Raw genomic sequence first — 22,695 nt, forward strand, 5'->3', positions numbered from 1 at the left:
TGGTAGGGCTGGGAGGGAGCCCTGGTGGTCTGTCACCTTGCCCAAGCCCCTGCTCAAGCAGGGTTACCAAGGGCAGACAGCCCAGGACTGGGCTCCAGCTCCCGAGTGATCTCTCTCCCTCCTCAGTCCCATTGCTGCTCCTCCTACCCATGTCTGTCACCTCTTCTGAACTAATTCTCCAGCAGCTGCAGGAGCACAGGATCAAACAGGCAGCTTCCTCCAGCTCCTACGTGCAAGATGCTTCCTTGCAGGGGAGGGGAAGGCCACGGGAGCAGCTACAAGAACTGTTTCTCTCCCCTCTCTGTTCTGTGAGTGCCAGCCTCGAGGTACCAGCTGGTGACAGCCCTGCAGCTCCCTGGTTGCCTTTTATTCCTGCTGCTTTGTGTTCAGAAAAAGCAGATACCTAACAACCTGACGGTGGTGGAGGGGTTTTATTCCACTACTGATAATTAGTAGATAGCAAAGTGTTGCCCTTCTGCACAAAAAGCCCTTTGACACTGAAAAATAAAGACAACAACTGTAAATCATTTACATGACACTTCTGTTCTACAAACAGGTGACATATTTGTGCTACTGGTTTTTATCACTGGCAGGAAGGTGGCTTGCACACGTGCTGCTGCATCGGGCACAATATAAAAGCAGAGTAAAGAGACAGTCCTGATCGCCCAAAATCTTGTAACCCAGGAGACTGCAAACAGTAAGCAAAGAGCAGAAGCTGAACAACAAGGGAAAAAGATGACATGAGTCAACAGGACAACGTAACAGGCACAGTTCACCAGCTGCTCAGCTACTCACAGACCTCACCTCACCAGCAGATTTTACAATCACATCTTCCTTTAACAGCACAATTGTATCTGAGACACAGTAAACCCCACGCGACAGCTTTCTGAAACTTGAAGCCTACATTTATCCCACAGCTGGTACAGGCCAGCTCCCCACAAACAACAATCACTTCTGAGTCACAGACCAGGCCTATCAAAAGCCCCCTCCTCAATTAAAAAACACCAGGCATCCTGCTTCCAAAACAGCAATGCTAATTTGTGTTTTCTTGCTAGTAAACCTTTATAGCCTTTTCCAACCTCCTGCAGAACCTACTCAGACACAAACACACCTTGAATTTATTTAGCACTTCAGAACACAGATACCTCCTTGAACGCTTGGCTTCCGTGGCACTTTGAGAATATCCTCAGGATGTGGCTTACAGAGTCCATGGAAAGGCCCTAAGTCAAAACACTCTTGCAACAAGGAAATGTTCACGTGAGAACATAAGCTCATGAATCCTACTGCAGTGCCATCAACCTGGAAGACAAAAGCCACGTCACACAATCAAACCTGTCTAATTTCTAGGTCAGGAAGAAAAAAAAACTGAACAAAAAAATTTCTGAAACATTAACTTTTATGTTCCAACTCTGACTGTGCATAAGGGAAAACTATAAAGGAGCTATTTCAGCAAAAGTTAAAGATCCTCTTTTGATTTTTCCTTGTAATGAATGTATTAGGACATCGACAGTAGATGTTCTAATTCTTTTTTTAGTTATGTCTTGCAAGAGTTGGGTTTATACATGGGGGCCAAAAAATGGCCTGGAGTTTCAGTAAAACCTTTGTTATGGCAAATACACAACATATTTCCAAAAACTTATTTTGTTTAAAGTTACAGTGCAGCTGAAGAAGAAGCTGCATTCAGTTAGCTGTAATAGCTGACTCATTACTGGGCACTGATTTGGACCCAAATTAGGCTCAAAATGAAGAGTGCATTTTATTCTCCTAAGAAATTAACAACTCAAGAAATAAATTACATATAATATAAGGAGTACCTAATGCAGTATGTATTATTTGCAGCATGTATAAGCCCCAAATATTTCTGTGTTCTGAAAAAAATCCGAGAGCTAGTCTTAAAACCCAAACGGCTTGGCAAATGTGAAAGTGCTGGGATCCCTGCAATGCTGGCACCCACGGTACTCTGGATGCTGGAGTTCTCAGCAAGACACACACTGGGACCAGGGAGCTTCTGGCTTTAACCTGACACAAGAAGGAGGCTCCTAAATTTTTAGTCGTGTGTGCAACTTTCTGGTGAAACACATTCTCAAAACACCTCTTCTTTCCTCCTCAATACACGTAACGAAAGCCTTGACAAACCTCATGAAAACTCAAAGGCTGGATTTGTCCAGCTGTTTTATCAGGCCATCAGCACTTCAATAAAGATTTTTTTAAAAAGTGTGACGTTTAATTTCCCTGCCCTCCAACAACAAGTGATTGTTTGTTTGCCTTGTTTGTGTAACCAGCAAAGCCGGGGCTGCAGTTGCCTGGCTGCTGTGTCATTTCGGGCCCAAGGCTCAGCAGAGGCTGATTAACCAATCCATCCACCATATGTGCAAAAAGAGGCTGCCAGCTTCCTTCTCCACAGAGAGGAGCTGGCATCCATCCTGGATGGCTGGGGCTGCCTCACCAGCCCACCGACTGCAGGAGGAACTTTAGGTGGTCTCACATGGAGCTCTGGGCGTGCCACTGCAATGGGTCGTGTACAATTGCCAACACTGAAAATTCCTGTCAGGAATTTTCAGCAGGATAACTATTACCACTCCTTTCTTATTTAAATTAATTCCTGAGTCTGTCTTCATCAGAGCAAAAATCCGTTTGAGCCAAGAGAAAGAAAAATCATCTACAGGACTTTTAACTGTGAAAGGATTACTGGCTACTCATTTTCATATGCAATATTAGCTTGCACTGGGAAAGAAAACAGGTCACCTATAATACAGATGTCTAAAATGACAACATGGCTTCGTCAAGATGGTCTGTCCAAATTACTTGAAATTAATCTGGGAATTGCTGCTTCATTTCTGAACTGGAAACATCACCCCTGAGGACAGACACAAACTACATTGGGAAGGGCACTGAGAGGGTATAGATTATGAATTCTACCTTCCACAGGTGGGCTGCTGATTTTATTCCCTGAGCTACAGTGAGCTGTCACACAGGACATCACCAAAACTGTGATTAGACAAGACCAGAGCTCATGGCAGACTGACCTCACAAACAGCTGCCTGATTTTCTTCACCTTCACGTTCTAGGAGATCAACAAGGACATATTCACCATAGGTTTCCTTCAGAGTCTCACTTTGAGGTGTCCAGATTAGCATGAGATCATCATAGTCTTCCATCCTACAAAAAAGAGATCAGGTCATGTCCTATGGCTCTGCCATTAATAGGCCCTGATACTTCTGTTCTACTCCATTAACATTAGGAAAAAGATTACAAATACTCATTCCAAAACCTGCACCCATAAATCACTTCCCCTAGGACACATCCCCACTGCACACAAAAGTGGGAGTCTCAAAGAGACAACAACACCCAAGAGCCAGCAGAACCCACCAAAATCTGCATTGCCCAGTGGAGCTGCTTCTCTCCCCCTAAGGAAATACACAAGAATCCCAGTTCAAAATCTTCCTTCCTTACTCTCCTACAACTGTGGTGGAGCACTCATACAGGTCCTAACCTACATGGATTTTTATTTAAGCAGACAACAGAGACTTTTTCCCACTAGGCTGCTGTTTATAGCCAGGATCAATGTAAGTCTGAATAAGAAAATCCAGCACTTTTACCAGAACAGTGGTAGAATTCATCAGACACCCATGCTGAGACTATAGCCTGAAGGCGGGTGGCAAACCAGCTCAAACACTCTACTGCTATCAATAACATGAAGCCACTTCTATTACTCTCGTGGAAAAAATGCCGGAATTGAGTGGTGCAACCAAAAGCAGCAGAGATGAAACTGGCGCTGTGCGGGCTGCCAGAAGGAACAACTGCGACAAACTGCAGGGAAAACACTCCAGTGCTTCGGTCCCGGAGCAGGCTGATGCCTCGGCTCTGACACGAACAGGTCGGGAAGGCTGGCGGGGGACTGTCCCCCGGAGCCCCGTCCCCCGGAGCCCCGTCCCCCGGAGCCCCGTCCCCCGGAGCCCCGTCCCGGCTGCGGGACCCGCGTGGTGACACCGGAGCTGCCATAGCCCCGCGTGGTCTCTGCCGCCACCTGGCGGCCGCACTGGGAACGGTCGGCGGCTCCTTCAGGTTGGGATGCACAAACTTCCTCCTCCTCTTCCTCATGCACAGGAACCGGGACAAGCCCTCGGCTCCTCCTCCTTGGGATGCATAAACCTTCTCCTTCTCCTCCTCTGTGTCCTCCTGCACTTGAACCAAGACCAGCCCGCAGCTCCTTCATCTCCTTGGGATGCACAAAGCTCCTCCTCCTCCTGAACACGAACAAGGACCAGACCGCAGCTCCTTCTTCACCTGCCTGGGATGCACAAAACTCCTCCTCCTCCTGCACAGGAATCACGACCAGCCCGCGGCTCCATCTTTACCTGCTTAGGATCACAAATCTCCTCCTCTTCCTGCCCTTGAACCAGGATCAGCCCGCAGCTCCTTCATCTACATGGGATGCACAAACCACCACCTCTTCCTCTGCACAGGAACCACGACAGGCCCACAGTTTCTTCTACACCTGCTTTGGATGCACAAGTCTCCTCCTCCTCCTGGCCTTGAACCAGGACCAGCCCGCGGGTTCTTCTTTACCTGCTTGGGAAACACAAATCTCCTCCTCCTCCTGCACTTGAACCAGCACCGGCCCGCAGCTCCTTCTTCACCTGCTTTGCATGCAAAAATCTCCTCCTTCGCCTGCACAGGAACCGGGACCAGCCCACGGCTCCTTCACCTACTTGGGATGCACAAATCTCCTCCTCCTCCTTCTCCTGGACAGGAACTGGGACCGACCCGCAGCTCCTTCTTCACCTGCTTTGGATGCACAAATCTCCTCCTCCTCCTTCTCCTCCTCCTGCACAGGAACCGGCACCGACCCGAAGCTCCTTCTTCACCTGCTTTGGATGCACAAAGCTCCTCGTCGTCCTCCTTCTTCTCCTGGACAGGAACCGGGACCAAGTCGCAGCTCCTTCTTCACCCGCTTGGGATGCACAAATCTCCTCCTCCTCCTGGCCTTGAACCAGGACCAGCCCGCGGGTTCTTCTTCAGCGGCTTGGGATACACAAACCTCCTCCTCCTTCTCCTGCACTTGAACCAGGAACGGCCCACGGCTGCTTCACCTCCTTGGGATGCACAAATCTCCTCCTCTTTGTCCTCCTGCAGACCAATCAGTACCAGCCCGCGGCTCCTTCTTCACCTTCGGATGGACAAACCTCCTCTTCCTCCTGCACATGAACCAGGACCAGCCCGCGGCTCCTTCACCTACTTGGGATTCACAAAGCTCCTCCTCCTCCTTCTGCACAGGAGCCACGACAAAACCGCAGTTTCTTCTTCACCTCCTTGGCATGCACAAAGCTCCTCTTCCTCCTGCACTTGAACCAGGACCAGCCTGCAGCTCCTTCTCCTGCTTTGGATGCACAAATCTCCTCCTCCTCTTCCTGCACAGGAACCGGGACTGGCCTGCAGTACTTCCCTCACTTGTCAGGGATGCACAAAGCTGCTGCTGTAGGAAGAACCAGAACTTCAGAGCTTGCCAGGTTTTGGCAAAGCTCCCTTTTCGTTCCAGGGTCCCACTGCTCAGGTAGAGAATTGCCTGTATGGGATTGCTGTAAGTTGGAGATCATTGCTCTGCACAGGCAGGAACCCAGAAACAATAAACAAATTCTCAGTGCCACTCTTCACGTGTTTCTGCATTTGGAAGGAGCCTTAAAGAAAACTCAACTGGGCAAAAGAGGTTCTGTTTGTCACTGTATCAAACACTCTCCGAGTTCCCAAGCACTGCCTGACTCCAGCTCAGGAGAGGTGGTCAGGGCATCTCTGGATGCTTTTGCTGTACCATAGTCTTTTAAAAAGTAAAGAAACCCTGGGAACTCCAGTAGGCTTTCCAATGGAAAAACGCTACGAAATTCCTCTACGTGTGAGCACAAGCACAGAGCTGCAAATTTAACTCTTGCCTACAGGGCACAAAGCCAAGAATGGCAGGATCTAGACAAGACACCAGCAAGAACCTTCAACATCCAAGTCTAGTGGGCTGCATTCAGGCACACTGCTGACATCTCACATTATAGAGGCCAAAGGGAGAGTAACTTGGAAAGGGACAGTTAAACAAAGGATCAGTTCCCAGCTGTTTTTCCCCTCTGTAAACAGGGGGAAGAGGGGACAGATTACCCCAACCTGCCCCAGAACACGTTGCTAGGCAGGTGGACCAATGCACAGGGGAGTCTCCAAGGGCTCTGCTCCTGTTACTATGGATGCCAGTGAAGCAGAGGTGAATGCAGAAGGGAAAGGCAGAGCTCCTGCTGCAAACAGAAACTGGCTTCACCCCCTATGTACTGATGGACAGTGCTCAAGGATGAATTCTATAGCACCACTGTGGAATTCCAGAGGAAAACCACTTTCCCAGTTAATTTTCTAATAATAACAAAGTTAAAGCAATTTTTACTTTTTATAACTAACTACCGAAATTCCAGACAAGATGGTAGCTCTTATCAGGAATATTGCTATGGCCTAAGTGCCAATTCCAGTCATGCAAAAGAACATTTCTATTGACAATATCCAATGGCCACCAAAAAAAAACAAACCCAAAACCAAAAAAAAAACAAAACAAAAAAAACCAAACCAAAACAACTAGTTTAAACTGAAAAAAGGACAAACATGATAGTCAGAACTAAGACATATGGAAACCCTTTAAATCTTCAGGCATTAACTCACCTACTGACACCTTGTCTGTATAAAAGTCCATTCACTTAGTGATAGGTGGTAGACTTAAAAGAAACACTCAAAAAGCCTACCAATTATACATCGAGCTAGTATGATTAACATACTGAAATATCCAGAGCTACAGCAGGAGGATGTGAAGTGGCAAAGGTCAGGCCTCGGGTCTTTTTCTTAATATGCTCCAAAGTCGAGCAACAGGAGGAACACAAGCTGCAGATTCATTCTATGATCTTATTTACTTCTTTAAGGTAACAGGCTTTCCTAGTCAAGCTTTGCTTGGCTGTTCAGCATGAGATAGTGAGAAAATTAAAAACAAGTTGTAAGAGTCTTCAAGAAACCTGGAAACCACGTGCACTGCCTGGAATACCCAATGGTCTAATTCAGCCAGCAGATCACAGAATAAACATCACTGACAACAACCAGCCTTCCTACATAGCTAACTAGCTTTCTAAAAAAAAAATAGATCTTGTGATGGAGCAGAAGAAAAGCAGCCTAATCCTAGAACTCCCAATTTTGGCTATGACAGAAACAGAGCAGTCAGGCTAAGGTAGTGATGCTGCAAACCCAAGAAGGGAAATGCCTCATTTCCCCAGCATTTCCTGTGCTCAGGGAAGCACAGGAGGAGCTGCCTTACCTGGCTTGGCGAACGTCCAGCTGCGGGTGGCACCTCTGCCTGGGGCACTTCAGCAAGGTGAAACCTCTCTCCATGGGTGAGCCTGCAACAGGCAGCATCCTTTCAAAGACATCCCCCATGTCCAGCTCTGCGTGGCTAAATCCTGTCAGGGCCAACAGAGAAACTTCATTAAGCAGGACTTAAATTAGCAGCAAAACTCTCCGAGGAAAATAGAGTTTCAAACTTAAACCACACAAGTAAAATGCACCAAGTCTTTAAAGTTGGGCAATGAGGCTGAAAGGGCAGCAGTATGAGCATGTGATCATCATCACCAAAGTCAGCTAATTAATCCAGCATCCCAAACCTGAATAAGCCTCAAAGCAATCAGAAGCTGGTCGAATCCAATCCCTATAAAAATAATACAGCCAATTCTCCATGCCTCTAGGGAAACTCTGTCAGAACTCACAGTGCTGAAGGGAAGCTGATGTTGGTTGCCAGGGTGGATTTGACAAAACCCTTCATTCAAGCCCCGTTTTCTGTTGTTGACACACCACTAGTTTTTCAGTGTGACTTGGAACCAACATGTCTAATAGCTGGCAGATCAGAAAAGTTCCAGCTCCCCTCTCAGCTCAGTTAAGTGCATGCTTGGTTTATTAGTCTGAATTCAGGACCAAAACTCCAAGTCTGGTGCTGTTCTCTGATTAACACCTGTATTCCCTACCTTTGTACCTCTGCTCTAAAAGAAATCATCAGAGTTTTCTTCCATGTCTCCAGCAGCCTCTCTGAGCCTCACCAAAGTGTCCTCTTCCAATCTGGCTAACTAAGAGAAAGTGCCCAATTTCAAATCTCTTGGCTCTATTCAACCAGAAATTTTCACAAAACTTGTAGGGATTGGTTTTTGAGCTCTTTACTCCTTTCTGATGTCCTGTTTCTGGCAAATTTAAGATTGCAGGGAATGGACAGACTGCTGAATGGCTGCTGGAGTGAGCATGGAACCACAGGTACCTCTTGCATACCTTTAGATTATGTTTTCCACATGTCTAGAAACTGATAACTGTTCTCAGTATCAAAAAAAAGAACACCACGAGGAGCTCACAGTGGATATTAATTAGGTTTGCAATTGCTCTCACTTCAAGAATAAAACAGTATTAAATTCTTACCTAACCTCTCCTCAGGTGGTACAAAGAGAAGGATAAACTGCAGTTCTGGTAGCAAGATGAAAGCACTCCTGGACAAATCACAAACACATTCAGTCTTTCATCATTACCCCCAGCAATGACAGACAGCAGCTAGTTTTTTAATAGATACTTTTTTTTTCTCCAGTGTCTCTAACCTTCATTCATAAATCCACATGGCTCAACAATAAAAACATTTCTGACAAACAGTATCACGTGAAATTCATCTGGGTAATTTTGACTGGTTTGTCCTACCTCACTTATTTCAATTTTCCCAATCTTTACATTTCTTTTTTACATTCTCTTTCTCACAGCAGTATCCCAGAGGTGAAATATTTAAGATACCAGGCCTTTGCTGGCAGAACTTCACTACCCAAGGCTACACAGGGACTCACCTAACAATTTCTTGGGAACATCCAGCTGCATATTCTTCCTTTGCCACGAAGAGATGCACGAAGAGCGTGTTCAAAGGCTACAAAATGAGGAGTACAAGTCTACACACCATGCAGCTCACCTTTATTCCATCAGCCCAAGTATTAGTCCATACACGTTTCCAACACACATGATCTGCACTCAAGGAGCACCAAAATATACCTGACTTCAAAGCATGTGTGGGTAAAGTCACGTGAATAAAGTGCTTTGCATCATTTTGTGATTCTGCTACTTTTTTTCTTTCTACTCAAGTTTACCATAGTTTGACTGCAATATACACTCTACATTTCATATTGAACTGTATTAACTCTCAACTAACAACATTCAACCATAGTACACACTCCACATGTGTCTGACAAAGATACTCTTTCTAGGTTTAAAAAAAAACCCTCAAACCAAAAGCTCACATGCTTCTCATAATCTTAAAGTGTTGTTTCTTTAAAGGTAGCAAGAAAAAATATAAATGTTAAGACATCCCAAAAAATCGGGCAGTTTGTTTGTTTTTTAGAAGCAAAAGGAAGAAATTAAACAATATATATTACTGTTGAGGTCTGAGAGGACACCAAGCAAACCAGACTTGGACTAGGACTGTTTCTGAATAGTGCTGGTGACCAGCCAATCCAGTAAAGCATCTCCACTCATTCCTTTCTGCACAAGTCCACTCCCACTCCAGACCCTGAAATTGTTTCTGTGCTCTAGGAAAGAGTCAACTGGACTTCACAGAAATCCTCTGTTCAGATGATCTCAGTTTTGAAAAGCACGGCTGCAAGGTTTTAACCTGCTATTTACCAATGACATCTCATCAAGTTATACCCCAGAAAACATTCAGAGCTTCTACCAATGCAGAGGCATAAAACGCTGAATCTTTAGCAAATCAACTCCATTCTAGAAAAATAAGAGCTCTGCTGCCTGTTTCAAGGTACATTCACTACTGGAGCTGAGCAGCAATTTATTTTTCGTGTCTTTTCTCTGCAGGGCCATGACCAGACTCTGCGGAGCCACCAGACAGCCCGAGGGAGGTGAGAGCCCAGCAGAAGCCCCGGAGCAGCTGCACCTCAAAGTGCCACTCAAGGGACGAACAAAGTCCATTACGAGGAAATCTCGGTGCTTTTTGTACACTCCCTTTGGCTGCACTGATGGTGCTCCCTTTAGGAGCACACATTTTCAAACGCTGCTTTTGTCAGTTTACCTCCAAGCCATTGTTTCACGCGGCAGAAGATCCTGGAAACCAATGAACAAAAGGCCCGGAGATAAGGGCAGCACTATCAACACCCATGGTGTGAGCTGCCCACCCTGCGGGTGAGTGGCTTAAATGCTTTCTGTGTTTCCTGACTATGCCGCGGTCTAGTTCCCAGCTGGACTCGGTGATGGGGGAGCATTGGAGTGCTAAACTTACAAGGGGGCCTGTTTCTAGTCCATAGAATCTTGGCAGCCCAAGGAGCCCGTGTGAAAAGCAGCAGCACGCCAAGCAAAGAGCAGCAGCACCAAACAAGCTCGCTGCACAACTGAGATGCCCGAGCCAGCACGGGGGTTTTCACAGGGAATCCATCACCCTCTGCATCCCGAATGCCTCACATTTACTGGAAACAGACTGCAGATGCCCACGTCTATTTCCCATACCTGAGCCTTAAACCAAAAGCCCACTACAGTCACACCATTTACTTACAGTGCACTTATTGTTGGTGTAGTTTCTATGCAGGAATGGTTCCCATTCAGCCTGATCAGTGATGTTCCAATTCGGATAGTCCAGAAAGGCAGCATGGGCTAAAACCTCATTCTTCTCATTGCAGAGTGTCAAAGCAAGATTTGATAATTCTCTGTGAAAACAATTTAAGGGTTCCCGGGATCAGGCCTCAAGAAAATTTCATCATCCACATGCTAACTTGATATTGTTGCTTCAGTTCCACACATACGTGTTCTGACATGATAAAAAACTCAGGTGGATTTTCAAATCCTCAATCGCATTAGTAAATTTGAGATGCAAGACTTACACACTCCCTTCTGTTTGTATGTTTCTCCACACACCTCGTTTTTCCCCCCAAACAGCTGTTATCCGAGATTTTTGCTATTAAGAGGGAAGAAGGTAAGTGATGCACCAGTATCTGTCACACAGCCTGTCTGCTGACAGCTTTATCAGGTGCTATTTAACAGCATTTCTTCTGAGCTTTGACAAAAGGAAGCCAGTCTAGAATTAAACCTTATCCACCATGGCAGGGACCCAGGTTTTCAGTCACGCATGTGTGACTGACACGAAAGGAGATTTTCTTTCCTTTTTTTTAGAAACAGCACAAAAAGTCATTATGTCACACCATGTCAAGGCTCAGAGTGTTTGCTGCCATTGTCAGTGTGGTTGTTTGGAAGGAGATAACCCGGGACACCGTTACTTACAGGAGGTAAGTGACATCCATCCTTCCGAAGAGCTCTTCTGTCTCGGGGCTGAAGAGGGCGATAATGCCCGGGACATCGTGCGGCTCTGTCCTCCTGGCCGTCACCACCGCCGTGTCCCCCCTCCAGGAGGTGACCGTGGCCATGCCAGGCTGCAGTGAGAGCCAAGGAAAACACGGCTGCTCCGAGGAAAACCCCGCTGCCACCCCCTGCCCAGCACTGCCACGCCAGGTGACGACTCCTATGGATTTTGGTGCCTGGTTCCCGCATACCTCCACGCAGATACACACTGCCTGTACAATGCACACCCCTATTGGCCGCATCCTACAGGTTTTTTTACAGCTTTTTTTGTTTTAATGAGCTACAGCTGCTTTCCAGTTTATTCATTTGCGTGCTAACCAGTTCATCACCACGAACTTCAAACTCGCAGCCTTCAGTGGGAGGCTCAGCTGTGGATAGTCAGGGGAACCAGGCTGGAGGCTCAGGTACCAACAACCAGGACAAGGACATCCCGATTAAACAGCAGCTTCTAACTGTATTTTGTCCAAAACTGCACCTCGAGTGTTTTTCGAGGTCGACAGCAGGGCTTAAATGTCAGAGGGAATATAAAGTTGGTACTCAAAGTAAGGGGGGGAAAAAAAAAAAAACAACAAAGGAGTTTTTCGTGGTTCTGCATTGACAACTTGCGGCAGGCACAAGTGATCCGCCCAGAAACTTGAGAGCACAGGGAGCAGCAGCTCCTCAAAGCACCTGTGCCCATCCCCTCGGCTCCAACACCTTGCAGCTGAGTGTCTCTGCTCGCCACTGCAGCCTGCTGTGACCCGGAACAACAACGAAATAAACCGACAATTTCTTAAAGATACGTGAAAAATATAGCAGTACTAAATAAAAAAAAAAAAACAACAACAAAAACCAAACATACCTAAACCAGCAGAGCAATTCCGCCACTGCCAAACACTTCCAACAGTGACTCCAAACCCAAATGTGACGCTCTCTTATTAGGCACCGCACTCCCCAACTAAAACGGAAAAACGAAAGAAACGCAGATTTTCGCAGCTTTTAAATACAGATAAAAGTTACAGCGTCTGTCTTTCACAGACAAACAAAACATTCCAGCGCCAGCGCGGGTCCTGAAATTACCCTGGATGAACACAGCCCGTACAAACACGCGGCAGTTTCAAACACGAGAACTAACACGGATTTAAAGCGCCGCTCACCGCCTGAGCTCCGGCACGGAGGAAAAACCGCTTGCCACATTCTCACAGCCAGTGAACGCAAAAACATAAATAAATACACACCCCCCCATCACCCGTAAACACTGCCGCAGGCTGCAGGGAGCGAAAGCAGCGTTTACACAGCACAAATGTGCCGGTTTTACAGTAAAAATGTGCCGTTTTCGTGAGGAAACGCGCTGCTCCTGCAACAACTCCCGCACTCGTCCCAGAGACACCCGGCAGAACAAGCGGAGGACGGCGCTGCCCTCCCGAATTCGGAGCAGCTCCCTCCCTTCTCCTTTCCACACAAACGCTCTCTTGGAGCACAGGTAAAGTTCCACGCTGTTTTTTGTTTGGTTTTTTTTTTGGAGTTTGTGGCCCGAAACGCACCGAACGCGTACGTACCCAGTCGGGAGCGCAGTGAAGGGATGCGGGCGATTCCTGAGGCGCACCCGCGGCGACTCGGGGCGGCACCGGACCGAGCCGGGGCGGTACCGCGGGGTGGAGCGGGGGCTGAATCCCGGGGCTGAATCCCGGGGCTGGATACCGGAGCTGGATACCGGAGCTGGATACCGAGCTGCCCATGGACCCCGCCGGGGCCGCCTCACGGACCCCGCGCGCGAGCGCCCCGCTCAGGCGCACGGGCCACGCCCCCCGCACGCGGACGGACCCCCGCCAACCGAGCCGCCAGGGGGCGCCGCGCGCTCACTCACTCACCTGCCGGGCACTCACTCACCTGCCGGGCACTCACTCACCTGCCGCTCATTCACTCACCTGCCGCGCCCCCTGTGTCCCAAGGAGCGGACAGACGGGACTGATGCGGACCGATGAGCCGCCGGGCCGCACGGACGGTGCCGCCGCCCGCCGCCCCCCGGGGGGGACGCGTCGCCGTTGCCGCGGCAACGACGCCCGGGCGGCGCTGCGTGAGGTCAGGGGTGGCGGGGCGGGGCCTGCGCGCACGGCGGCGGCAAGATGGCGTCTACGGCGGCCGGGAAGCAGCGCATCCCCAAAGTGGCGAAGGTGGGCGGCGGGGAGGGCGGTGGGGACCCCTCGGCAGCACCCCCGGCACCCCGCGATCCCCCCTGGCCCCGGGCAGGCTGGTCCCGGCTGGTCCCGGCGGGCTCCGGCGCCGCCCGCGGCGGGGACCGCGAGTAGGAGGCGCCGGGGGGGAAAGGGACGGTCCCGGTGCTGCGTTAGGAAACGGGACCGAGCCTTCCTTGCTCTTGGCTTGCAGGTGAAAAACAAGGCGCCCGCCGAAGTTCAGATCACAGCGGAGCAGCTGCTGAGAGAGGCAAAGGAGAGGGAGCTCGAGCTTCTCCCACCGCCTCCGCAGCAGAAGATCACCGATGTTGAAGAGTTAAACGACTATAAACTCCGGAAGAGGAAGGTACAGTAAAAACAAAACGGGTTTGATCTGGTTTTTTTCCCACCGTTTTTAACTTAAACGAGATGTAGCCCGTGTTCCTTGCGGAATTTCCGGGTGGACGGCAGTCCTTTAAAATCCCTTTTTCATGCTACCCTGCGGCAGAACCTGTGATTTACTGATGCGGGGCTCGACAGAATCTGGTAGCAAACAGCATCTCCCCCGTGCCCACGTTCAGAACACTGAAAGGACCATTATTTACTCAATTAATAGGTGTTTTCATTACCACCAGTATCTGGCCAGCCACTATAAAAGAACATGAACAAAGAAAGTAAATAACGTTGCAGTAACGCTGAGTTATAAATCTTTTAAGATAGTTTCTTAGCTTGTGCAGATTTACCCATGTTTTTGCTTGGCTTTTTCCTTTGAAAATGCCTAGGCAAAGCAAGCATGTTCCTAATGATTATATTATAATAGTGTGCTGTGAGCCATTTTTGATGTGAACGGTCTGCAGAAGGATTTCTGACTTCCAGATGTAATTTTCTCCTCAGACTTTTGAAGATAACATCAGGAAGAACAGGACTGTTATCAGCAACTGGATAAAGTACGCACAATGGGAGGAAAGCCTGAAGGAAATCCAGAGGTAAGGGTGATGCAGGCGTCTCTCGGGAGCCTTTTTTAGACACACACCGAGGTCTGGGGGGCACATTTGACCCGGCCTGTCCCCGTGTTTTCCAGAGCCCGTTCCATTTACGAGCGTGCCCTGGACGTGGACTACAGGAACGTCACCCTCTGGCTCAAGTATGCCGAGATGGAGATGAAGAACCGCCAGGTCAACCACGCCCGCAACATCTGGGACCGGGCCATCACCACCCTGCCCAGGGTGAACCAATTCTGGTACGTGGCACAGCAGGGAGCCCCCCTGCTAGCCCCACACACCCCACGGCATCTGCAGATTATCCTGTTTCTCCAAGTCATCGGGCTAGTCTGGAAAAAAAAAGGAGGAAGGCTGAAGTTTTGGAAAGGTTTTGTACTTTTTAAGCGGCAAGAGCCTTGGGTGCTCGTGTGCCTGGATGCTGCCAGTCACTGCTGTGCCTACAGGCATTTCTGGGCTGGGAGGAAGGAGAGATGGGAAGCTCAGGGATGCTGTTAGGAAGCACTCCAGAGATCCCTGAATGTTCAGCACGTGATTGCAGAAACTCCGTCTGCTTTCCCCAGGTACAAGTACACGTACATGGAGGAGATGCTGGGCAATGTTGCTGGCTCCCGCCAGGTGTTTGAACGGTGGATGGAGTGGCAGCCAGAGGAGCAAGCCTGGCACTCCTACATCAACTTTGAGCTCAGATACAAGGAGGTGGACAGAGCACGAAGCATTTACGAGAGATATATCCTTTTCAGAGCTTTGTGATTCCTGCCCAGGTTTAAGTCTCTGTGTTTTATTTCCTTCCCAAGTATTCCATGTCCAGCCACGTCCCTGTGCTCCTTTTCACTGTGGTGTAGTGGGAATGAGCTGGCAGGAGCACGTGTGGGGAAAGCCTCCAGATTGAGTGCAGTGGCTGCAGGTCCTGCCTCAGCAGTGTCTGTTTAACTGCACTAGCTCTTTGGCAGCCATCACTTGTTTCGGGTTTCTCCCCAGATTTTCCCTGACCCCCGTCCCTTTGTCAAGTTCTCAGCGAGGCCACTGAGAAGCTTAGGCCCATCAGTGCCTCCTTCCCAGCTGCACTTAGTGCTCCCTGCTGGGAGGTGGCTGCTGCTGTTGTTTCTTTGACCAGAGCTGCACTCGTGCTGGTTCACCCCGACGTGAAGAACTGGATCAAGTACGCTCGCTTCGAGGAGAAGCACAGCTACTTCGCCCACGCCAGGAAGGTGTACGAGAGGGCCGTGGAGTTCTTCGGGGAGGAGCACATGGATGAGCACCTGTACGTGGCCTTTGCCAAGTTTGAGGAGAACCAGAAAGAGGTAGGATCTAATTGAGAGCAGGTCTGCAGGGCTTCTGCTCTGATAGCAAAGCTTAAGGCGTTTAACATTCACTGCAGTGCTTGCAGTTCCTGACTGCAGTCTGAGTTAGGGAGACAGGTTTTTACTCACCTCTAGTTGCCCTGTGGTGGTGACATCGATAAAACGTGCTCTAAAGGAGATCTGCCCAGCCCAAGAGCAGCAGCATTGGCTCCAACCTCAGACTGGAGAGGTTCTGAGAGCTTATAGGCCTGCACGAGAGAAAACTGGATTGGTCCGGGTGTTTTTCACAGTCTCTAAGGTTCCCAGGCTGTTAAGAAATAGAACACGTTCTGTGAACCCCAAACCACAACCTCTTAAATAGGTTTAAATATTCTAAACCTGTAAACGAATAAGAGATGATGGGGGCTGGCATTTTCAAGTTTTAATTTGTTCCCCCTCAAAGTTTACTCTTCAGGGAGATCTGTGTTAGTCCTTGTCTAAAACAGCCACTTACATTGGGATGTCCCACAATTCTGTATTTAATATTGCCAAAAGCTCCTTGAAAAACTGTGGGGAAGGACAGAAAGTGCTTTGTAAATATATTTTAAATGATATTTAATATTTTCAGTTTGAAAGAGTGAGAGTTATCTACAAGTACGCCTTGGATAGAATTCCAAAGCAGGATGCCCAGAATCTCTTCAAGAATTACACCATCTTTGAGAAGAAGTTTGGAGACAGGAGAGGAATCGAGGACATCATTGTCAGCAAGAGGAGATTCCAGTATGAGGAGGAGGTGAAGGTAAGTGGGACAGGTGCCCTTCAGGCTCACAGTTGGTGCTAAAGGAGGGACACGAGGACTTTGTGATTACAAGGCTCATGAGTCTCACATTACCCTTGGAAGTCAGTCCAAAAAAACACCAAGGGAATGTTCATTTTAGAGCCAGAATTCCATCCCTGGGGGAGAGAATGATATCTGCACTTCTGCCTGCTTTCTAATCTAGGTTGTGCAGGCCAGGGTTTTGGATTGAACTCAAGGCTTGGTACCCTTAGGGACAATGGACACCTCACCTGTGCATAAATACCCTTTGATGAGAAACCTGCTGACAACGTTCATGTTCCAGCCATGTATTTTAAAGGGCACATCCTGCCAAGTAGAGGGTGGGGCTGTGTTCCTTTCAGTGAGTGCAGTTTCTTTGTTTCTTTGTTTTTTTTTTTGCCCGGGCTGTGGCAGGCCAACCCCCACAACTACGACGCGTGGTTTGACTACCTGCGGCTGGTGGAGAGCGACGCCGACGCCGAGAGCGTGCGGGAGGTGTACGAGAGAGCCATCGCCAACGTGCCCCCCATCCAGGAGAAGCGCCACTGGAAGAGGTACATCTACCTCTGGATTAACTATGCACTCTATGAGGAGCTGGAGGCAAAGGCAAGTAACTGGTAACAGAATGGGTATTTCTGGTGGCCCACTGTTGGCAGACTGTTACCTGAACTCAGTAGTACTGTACGTGACAAAAACGGGTTTGTGAAGCAGCCACCTTGTTGCTGTAGTGGCTTCTGAGGCTGTGCCAAGTATTTATTCTGTGTCCAGTCGTGGAATGTTAGAGCTGCTCTGAGTACAGAACGCCTGTTCAGAGTCTGTTATAGCAAAAGAAATATTATTTTCTCTCACAACCGGGACATTCTTTGTTTTATTCTCAGCTTCCTTGCTTTGAAAAGGTGAGTCTTGCTGATTCAGAAGCTACCACCTTTGAACTGTGCACGCTAAGGAGATAAGCATTCCTGATTCTAGCCAGCTTGACTTAGATGCTGTTCTGCAGTTTTGCAGTCAGTGCAGGATTCAAATTCAGCACAGTCTCAGCAGTACAAAGTGTTTAACGCTGCCTGTTCTTACAGGATGCAGAGCGAACCAGACAGGTGTACCAGGCGTGCCTTGAGCTCCTGCCCCACAAGAAGGTATGGTTCCTCCAGCAGTTTGCCTTGAGTTTTGGATTAAAGTGCCCTTGACAAGGTCCTTTAGTTCTCTTCCTCCACAGCATTCGGGGGTGTAAGCACCTCCAAACGGCTGCTAGCAGGTTCATTTAGGCTTTGCTTAAAACTTTTTCAAAACTCAGCCTTCCAAAATGGATGGAGAGGCATTCAAGTCAGAGTGCAAGACGCCTCTAATTTGCATTACAGAGGAAAACTGCAGGGCAAGCACTGGTGTCAGGATTGCCTCATACACAGGGGACACAAGGGTTTGTCCAGTGTTTTCAAATTGCTGAATAGTTGCTAAGTAGCCTATAAGAAAATGAAATTACATGTAGTCAGAAAATGGGGAAGGCCACTTAGTTTTTGCTTGCTCACATTCCTCCTCAGGCAGGATCTTTGGCAGCTGCTCACAGCTCAGTCTCTCCTGGGTGAACACCTTTTATAGCATCCCGTGGCCTCAGTGGTCACCCCTGAGGTTTGACAAAACAGCTTTCAGCTCTGTCTTCCCCATTACCATCGGTCTTCAAGGCCGATTGATTGGGCTTTTCTGGGCTTATGGACTTTAACTAAAATATTCCTGTGGCCAAAGCCTCACAACTGCATTGCCTTGGAATGTCAGAAAACCCTCCTTCATGTTCTTTCTCTAGTTTGTCATTTATTGTGTCATCTGACTGTCAGATGAATCTCTAGTTGTTAAGAGCTGATTAGCTATCAATTCATTCAGCAGTACCTGATGTTTTTCCAGTTGATGACTGTTTAAAAAACTATTTTCTCCTGTTTAAAAGACTTCTGTCCTGGCCATTTTTCCTTTCACCCCAGCATATTATCCTGTCGTAGAGGTTGTTTCAGATAATGAACTCTAAACCTTTCAGCAGGAAAACAGAGATCAAATGAGATTACCTGCAGTAGCAGTCATATCTTGTGCAGACAGAATACTTATTTTTTTAAGCAAGGTGTACAGTATTATCTACTGACTTTCCAGCCTAAACAGCTCTTTGTTCTTTTTCTTCCAGTTTACATTTGCCAAAATGTGGCTGCTGTATGCACAGTTTGAAATTCGTCAGAAAAACCTCCCCCTTGCCAGAAGGGCTTTGGTAAGCTTTTGTCAGACCCATAATTGACTTCACTAACTAATAGTAACACTGGAATGGCATTAAAAGATCTTAAATTGTCCTTTTCAAATTGCTGATTTAGTCCACTTAAAGTAAAGCATCGGAGAAGTCTGCGGGGGCCAGCATTTACTGTCACGTATGATTTAAAAAGAAATGCAGCTTGTTCAGATGAATTAGCCCCCGGGCAGGAGCACAAAGCTGTCCTCTGAATGCAGAGCACCCACATCAGCTCAGTGCTCTTACCAGTTCTTAGCTGCTGCTGCTGGCTTACAGTGATACTCCTTGATACTACTTGAGTCAGGCTTAGGAGCTGCTCAGCAGCTTCACTCTGTGAAGGGACAGCAAGGTGTGAGGAGGGGGCAGCAAGAAATGGCATCTTATGAAATTAAAAACTTCCTTTCCTTTCGATTCAGGGATTCTTAGTAGGCTCAGGGATAGCATCAGGCGTTTTGAGAGAAAGCCAGTGTTGGTTGCAGTTGAGGTGGTTTGACTTTCGAGAGCAAACTGATGGGGTTTCCACCCAAACAGTGATGGAGGGCAAGTGGAGAAGGACTGAGCATATTCTGAAATACCAGTGGCATCTGTAGAGATGGAGGGCCATAGTGGTGACCAAACTGATAATCCCAAGTGGTGGTTGCCTCCATTTGTCATAAATTCCAAAAAGAAACGTGTGGAACGTTGTGCAGGAGAGCTGTGGTGAGGGAATTCCATCTCAGATTGCCTCACATTGGCGTGAGGGAGCAGAAGCCACGATGCTTAGGAATCAATACCTGTCTGCAGAGGTGACTCCAAGGCCTCGGGTATGCCCATTCTTAACTCTTGTATCCCTTTAGGTGCTTGGGAACTGCTTGCCTGGCAGGCTGGCACAGACTGGTACTGTGCTTCCTTCAGGTGCTCAGCTGATGAGCCACGCTGGGTTCCACTCACACTCCGTGGGGAGCCCACATTATGGAAAAGAATGACAAGTGAGGGATGTTTTCTGCTTCCCAGGCTCTTGGTGTTTATGGATGCACATTTGTTCCACAAACACTGGTTTAATTTACTGCTGGCCCTGAACAAGCTGAATAAACAGTGCAAAAAATGAGTTGTAGTTCAAACACTTAGAAAATCAAGTGAGGGTTTTATTTTCCTGCAAGATCACTAAGGATTTGTCTTCTGTTGTGTTTTTTTTTCTTTTTTGGCATAACAGGGGACATCCATAGGTAAATGTCCAAAAAACAAACTGTTTAAAGGTTACATCGAGCTGGAGCTGCAGCTGCGTGAATTTGACCGCTGCAGGAAGCTGTACGAAAAGTTCCTGGAGTTTGCACCAGAGAACTGCACGTCCTGGATCAAGTTCGCTGAGCTGGAGACCATCCTGGGGGACATCGACCGTGCCCGGGCCATCTACGAGCTGGCCATCGGCCAGCCCCGGCTGGACATGCCCGAGGTGAGCAGGAGGGCACAGATTTGGAGGTGCTGCTCATGGCACAGGGTGGCTGGTGAACGTGGCAACAATCCCCCAGGTGACACGGGAGGTGGGAGCAGCCTTGGTGCTGCTCAGCCCTAACCCCAGCCTGTGCTGGATGTCCCAGCCTCTTCTGAGGGAAATGTCACCTCTGTCCCTTCCCCTTCCCCTCCTGCTGTGCTCGGAGTGACCACGGTGAGAGGCTTCCCTGTTGCAGGTGCTGTGGAAATCCTACATTGACTTTGAGATTGAGCAAGAGGAGTATGAGAAGACCAGGAACCTTTACCGGCGCCTGCTGCAGCGCACCCAGCACGTCAAGGTGTGTGTGGGCACCTGGGACACAGAGCCAGCCCTGAACCTGGCCCGGGGGCTGGGGCTGGGTGCTGTGCCATGGGCCAGAGGCTGGGGCTGGGGGCTGTGCAATGGATCAGAGGCTGGGTTTGGGTGCTGTGCCATGGATCAGAGGCTGGGTTTGGGTGCTGTGCCATGGATCAGAGGCTGGGTTTGGGTGCTGTGCCATGGGCCAGAGGCTGGGGCTGGGGGCTGTGCAATGGATCAGAGGCTGGGTCTGGGTTCTGTTCCTGGTGCTGTGCCATGGATCAGAGGCTGGGTTTGGGTGCTGTTCCATGGATCAGAGGCTGGGTTTGGGTGCTGTTCCATGGATCAGAGGCTGGGTTTGGGTGCTGTGCCATGGATCAGAGGCTGGATCTGGGGGCTGTTCCATGGATCAGAGGCTGAGCTGGGTCTGTTCCTGGTGCTGTTCCATGGATCAGAGGCTGGGTTTGGGTGCTGTGCCATGGATCAGGGGCTGGGTTTGGGTGCTGTTCCATGGATCAGAGGCTGGGTTTGGGTGCTGTTCCATGGATCAGAGGCTGGGTTTGGGTGCTGTGCCATGGATCAGAGGCTGGGTTTGGGTGCTGTGCCATGGATCAGAGGCTGAGCTGGGTCTCTTCCTGGTGCTGTGCCATGGATCAGAGGCTGGGTGTGGGTTCTGTTCCTGGTGCTGTTCCATGGATCAGAGGCTGAGCTGGGTCTGTTCCTGGTGCTGTTCCATGGATCAGAGGCTGGGTCTGGGTTCTGTTCCTGGTGCTGTGCCATGGATCAGAGGCTGGGTTTGGGTGTTGTTCCATGGATCAGAGGCTGGGTCTGGGTTCTGTTCCATGGATCAGAGGCTGGGTTTGGGTGCTGTGCCATGGATCAGAGGCTGAGCTGGGTCTGTTCCTGGTGCTGTTCCATGGATCAGAGGCTGGGTGTGGGTGCTGTTCCATGGATCAGAGGCTGGGTGTGGGTGCTGTTCCATGGATCAGAGGCTGGGTCTGGGTTCTGTTCCATGGATCAGAGGCTGGGTTTGGGTGCTGTGCCATGGATCAGAGGCTGGGTTTGGGTGCTGTTCCATGGATCAGAGGCTGGGTCTGGGTGCTGTTCCATGGATCAGAGGCTGAGCTGGGTCTCTTCCTGGTGCTGTGCCCACAGGTGTGGATCAGCCTGGCACAGTTCGAGCTGTCAGCAGGCCAGGACGAGCGGCTGCCACGCTGCCGCCAGGTCTATGAGGAGGCCAACAGGGCCATGCGCAGCTGCGAGGAGAAGGAGGAGAGGGTGATGCTGCTCGAGGCCTGGAGGAGCTTCGAGGAGGAGTTCGGCACCCAAGCCACCAAGGAGAGGATTGACAAACTCATGCCTGAGAAAATCAAGAAGAGGAGGAAGCTGCAGGCCGAAGATGGGGTAAGGAGCAGGGATGGAGGCAGCTGCTGGGCAGGGCAGAACAAACACGGGATTTCCTTATTAGAAGCACCTCCTAATAGCCAGCGTTAACGTGTAAATTAATCTCCACTTGTGGTGTTTTTCTCTCTAGTCTGATGCTGGATGGGAGGAGTACTACGATTATATTTTCCCAGAAGACACTGCCAATCAGCCCAACCTCAAACTGCTGGCTATGGCAAAGCTCTGGAAGAAGCAGCAGCAGGAGAGCGAAGCTGCAGCCGTGGATCCTGACAAGGACATTGATGAAAGCCAGACTTAACACCTTGCCTTTTCCCCACCCCTTTCCTGGGCCATTGTACAGTATTTTCATTATTGATAAATAAATGTGTTTGGAGAGTTTTAGTATTGCTGGCTTGAGATGGGTTTTGTTTGGAGGACAAGCACTACTTTGGGGTCGATTCCCTTTAGCAGTCCTGTGGGTGTCCATCAGCTAAAGGAGAGGTCCTGGAGCAGTGCAGGGATCTGCAGCTGTCACCAGTGCCAGGAGAACTGGGAGAACTGGGCACTGGCTTTTAGCACAAGGCCCTGTCCAAGGCTCCCACAGCCTATCCCAGCACTGCTCAAGGACATGAAGGTGCCAGGGCAGCAGACCTGGAGTGA

General features: G+C 49.1%; 2 protein-coding genes across 2 annotated transcripts in view; one reads left to right on the top strand and one right to left on the bottom strand.

Moving 5' to 3' along the window:
* Positions 1-13,366, bottom strand: part of CFAP61 (cilia and flagella associated protein 61) — a 91,010-nt gene extending 77,644 nt beyond the window's left edge. The window contains exons 1-9 of the mRNA XM_088160849.1: positions 13,284-13,366; positions 12,218-12,313; positions 11,299-11,447; positions 10,577-10,727; positions 8,874-8,950; positions 8,464-8,531; positions 7,325-7,466; positions 3,027-3,159; positions 1,146-1,299 (exon numbers count right to left, since the gene is read on the bottom strand). Coding sequence (XP_088016975.1) covers positions 1,146-1,299; positions 3,027-3,159; positions 7,325-7,466; positions 8,464-8,531; positions 8,874-8,950; positions 10,577-10,727; positions 11,299-11,441 — 868 coding nt within the window. The 5' untranslated portion in view covers positions 11,442-11,447; positions 12,218-12,313; positions 13,284-13,366. The remainder of the gene's footprint in view (positions 1-1,145; positions 1,300-3,026; positions 3,160-7,324; positions 7,467-8,463; positions 8,532-8,873; positions 8,951-10,576; positions 10,728-11,298; positions 11,448-12,217; positions 12,314-13,283) is intronic.
* Positions 13,367-13,425: 59 nt separating this feature from the next.
* Positions 13,426-22,440, top strand: CRNKL1 (crooked neck pre-mRNA splicing factor 1). Its single transcript, XM_014892783.2, has 14 exons — positions 13,426-13,529; positions 13,744-13,896; positions 14,424-14,515; positions 14,611-14,769; positions 15,091-15,257; positions 15,653-15,831; positions 16,439-16,609; positions 17,042-17,233; positions 17,701-17,760; positions 18,789-18,869; positions 20,077-20,316; positions 20,552-20,653; positions 21,808-22,056; positions 22,187-22,440. Exons 1-14 carry the CDS (start codon positions 13,482-13,484, stop codon positions 22,352-22,354), a joined length of 2,061 nt encoding a protein of 686 aa, XP_014748269.1. The 5' UTR covers positions 13,426-13,481; the 3' UTR covers positions 22,355-22,440.
* Positions 22,441-22,695: the final 255 nt, after the last annotated feature.

Source organism: Sturnus vulgaris, chromosome 3 (genome assembly GCF_052056855.1).
Source record: "Sturnus vulgaris isolate bStuVul1 chromosome 3, bStuVul1.hap1, whole genome shotgun sequence".
NCBI lineage: Eukaryota > Metazoa > Chordata > Aves > Passeriformes > Sturnidae > Sturnus > Sturnus vulgaris.

Coding starts and splice junctions, on each gene's coding strand:
- CRNKL1 (XM_014892783.2), top strand. CDS start 13,482: ATGGCGTCTACGGCGGCCGGGAAGCAGCGCATCCCCAAAGTGGCGAAG. Junction 13,897..14,423: donor ATAAACTCCGGAAGAGGAAG/GTACAGTAAAAA, acceptor TTTTCTCCTCAG/ACTTTTGAAGATAACATCAG. Junction 14,770..15,090: donor CCCAGGGTGAACCAATTCTG/GTACGTGGCACA, acceptor TGCTTTCCCCAG/GTACAAGTACACGTACATGG.